The sequence below is a fragment of the Acanthisitta chloris genome, unplaced genomic scaffold (assembly GCF_000695815.1).
Source record: "Acanthisitta chloris isolate BGI_N310 unplaced genomic scaffold, ASM69581v1 scaffold12768, whole genome shotgun sequence".
NCBI lineage: Eukaryota > Metazoa > Chordata > Aves > Passeriformes > Acanthisittidae > Acanthisitta > Acanthisitta chloris.
The window spans coordinates 2,045-4,882 of NW_008688723.1; the positions used below are offsets into that span (position 1 = coordinate 2,045).

Sequence of the window (2,838 nt, forward strand, 5' to 3'; positions counted from 1 at the left end):
TCCTTGGGGCAACCACAACCTCCTTGGGCCATCCACAACCTCCTTGGGCCATCCACAACCTCCCTGGGGCAACCACAACCTCCTTGGGCCATCCACAACCAACTTGGGCCATCCACAACCTTCTCCTCTTCAAGCTGGACAACCCCAACTCTCTCCTAGGTGCTCCAATCCTCTGAGCAGCTTTGTGGTCCTCCTTCCTCACCTCTTCTTCCCCTCACCTTGGTGTCCACCCCAAAGCTTCTCCCTGCCCTGGAGAACCACCCACAGCCTGTCCTGGGGCCAAGGCAGCAGTCAGGACATGGCACCACCAGCAGATGCCAGGCCAGACCAGCACCAGCTGCTGTCACCTGGGTGAGGACCACATAGAGCTCCTCCAACACTGAGTGACACCACGAATGGTGGCACAACCACCCACCACATCCAGGGCAGGAGCTCACCTCGTCAGCAGCCTCCAGCTTGGAGTCAAACTGGCAGAAGATCTGCTCCAGCTCCTTCCTGATGACGTTGGCAAGAACGTTCAGGCGACCCCTGCGAGGGCAAGAGCACTGATGGCACCACTGATGGACACCTGGCACCTCCCTGACCTACCCACACCTCCTGCGATGGCTGAAGGGTCACCCAGGGCTGGGGGAACCCAGGAGGAGACTTCAGCCATGGGCTGGTTGCCACCATGTCCCACATCCCAGTTGAGCTGCTCCAGGGCAGGCACTGGATCCCAGTGGGACTGCAGCTCTGTCCTCAGGCCACCAACCCAGTCCAGACCAACCAAACCAGCTGGAAGGACCATGAGGAGCAGAGAGCTCTCCAGTTGAGGTTCCTCACCTGCCAACACCAGTTGGGTGATGGTAGAACCTCCAGGCCCAGGCCCTGGTGGCATCTCCCCCCTGCCCACCCCCTTGGCTAGGGGAGGTCACCTGTGGGGCATCCCCATGATGACATAGTCCACTCCCTTCTCGCTGGACTTGTCAATGATGGTCTTCAGGGCAGGGATGAGAACCTCACAGCCCTCCAGGCCGAATCGCTTCTCCGACGACCATTTCCGGTGCAGGAACTCCTCAAACCTGGGCAGGAGCACAGAAGCATCAGGGCAGCACCAGGGGCACAGGGCAGGAGGGGCAGGAGAGGAACAGGAGGAGAAGAGATGGAGGAGGAGGAGAAGAGGAGAAGAAGAGGAGGAAAAGAAGGAGGAGAAGAGGAGGAGAAGAGGAGGAGGAGGAGAAGAAGAGAAGGAGGAGAACAGGAGCAGGAGGAGAGAAGATGATGAGGATGAGAATAGGAGGAGAAGAGGAGAAGGAGAAGAAGAGGAATAGAAGAGGAGGAAGAAGAGAGGAGGAGAGGACAAGAAGAGCAACAGGAGGAGAAGGAAAAGAGAAGAGGAGCAGCAGGAGGAGAAGAGGAGCAGCAGGAGGAGCAGGAGTAGAAGATGAGGAGGAGCAGAAGCAGCAGCAGCAGGAGGAAGAGAAGAGGAGAAACAGGAGGAGGAGAAGAAAAAGAAGAGCAGGAGGAGGAGCAGCAAGACGAGAAGAGGAGCAGGAGGAGGAGGAGAAGAGGAGGAGCAGGAGGAGGAGAAGAGGAGGAGGAGAACAGGAGCAGGAGGAGAGAAGATGACAAGGGTGAGAATAGGAGGAGAAGAGGAGAAGGAGAAGAAGAGGAATAGAAGAGGAGGAAGAAGAGAGAAGGAGAGGACAAGAAGACAAGGATGAGAAGAAAAGAAGAGGAGGAGGAGAAGAGGAGGAGGAGAACAGGAGCAGGAGGAGAGAAGATGACAAGGGTGAGAATAGGAGGAGAAGAGGAGAAGGAGAAGAAGAGGAATAGAAGAGGAGGAAGAAGAGAGAAGGAGAGGACAAGAAGACAAGGATGAGAAGAAAAGAAGAGGAGGAGGAGAAGAGGAGGAGGAGAACAGGAGCAGGAGGAGAGAAGATGACAAGGGTGAGAATAGGAGGAGAAGAGGAGAAGGAGAAGAAGAGGAATAGAAGAGGAGGAAGAAGAGAGAAGGAGAGGACAAGAAGACAAGGATGAGAAGAAAAGAAGAGGAGGAGGAGAAGAGGAGGAGGATACAGCTGAGAGCAGGACACCAGGAGGGAGAAGGACTGCACCAGGGGAGTCACAGCACTGAGGGATGCTCGAGGAGCAGGAGAAGCAGAAGAAGAAGAGGAGGAGCAAAAGAAGGAGTAGCAGGAGGAGGAAGAGAAGAAGAGGAGGAGAAGGAGCAGGACCAGCAATGAGGAACAGTAGGAGCAGCAGGAAGAGAAGAGGAGGAGCAGAAGAAGAGGAAAAGGAGCAGGAGGAGCAGGAGAAGGAAGAGAAGGAGCAGGAGGAGAAGAGGAGGAGGAGAAAGAGGACAAGAAGACAAGGATGAGAAGAGAAGAAGAGGAGGAGGAGAAGAGGAGGAGGAGAAGAGGAGAAGCAGGAGGAGAAGAGGAGCAGCAGGAGGAGCAGGAGTAGAAGATGAGGAGGAGCAGAAGCAGCAGCCACAGGAGGAAGAGCAGAGGAGAAACTGGAGGAGGAGAAGAAAAAGAAGAGGAGCAGGAGCAGGAGCAGCAGGATGAGAAGAGGAGCAGGAGGATGAGGAGAAGAGGAGGAGCAGGAGGAGAAGAGGAGGAGCAAGAGGAGAAGAGCAACAGGAGGAGGAGGAAAAGAGAAGAGGAGCAGCAGCAGGAGAAGAGGAGCAGCAGGAGGAGAAGAGGAGGAGGAGAAGAGGAGCAGGAGGAGAAGAGGAGCAGGAGGAGAAGAGGAGCAGGAGGAGAAGAGGAGCAGGAGGAGAAGGAGGAGAAGAGGAGGAGGAGGAGGAGAAGAGGAGCAGCAGGAGGAGGAGGAGAGGAGGAGGGGGAGGAGAGC

General features: G+C 55.9%; 1 protein-coding gene across 1 annotated transcript in view; it reads right to left on the bottom strand.

Moving 5' to 3' along the window:
* Nucleotides 1–2,838, bottom strand: part of LOC103808360 (2-oxoglutarate dehydrogenase, mitochondrial-like) — a gene marked incomplete at both ends in the record, with an annotated part of 5,217 nt that overhangs the window by 1,868 nt on the left and 511 nt on the right. Inside the window, 2 exons of the mRNA XM_009081141.1 lie at nt 438–528; nt 915–1,061. Coding sequence (XP_009079389.1) covers nt 438–528; nt 915–1,061 — 238 coding nt within the window. The remainder of the gene's footprint in view (nt 1–437; nt 529–914; nt 1,062–2,838) is intronic.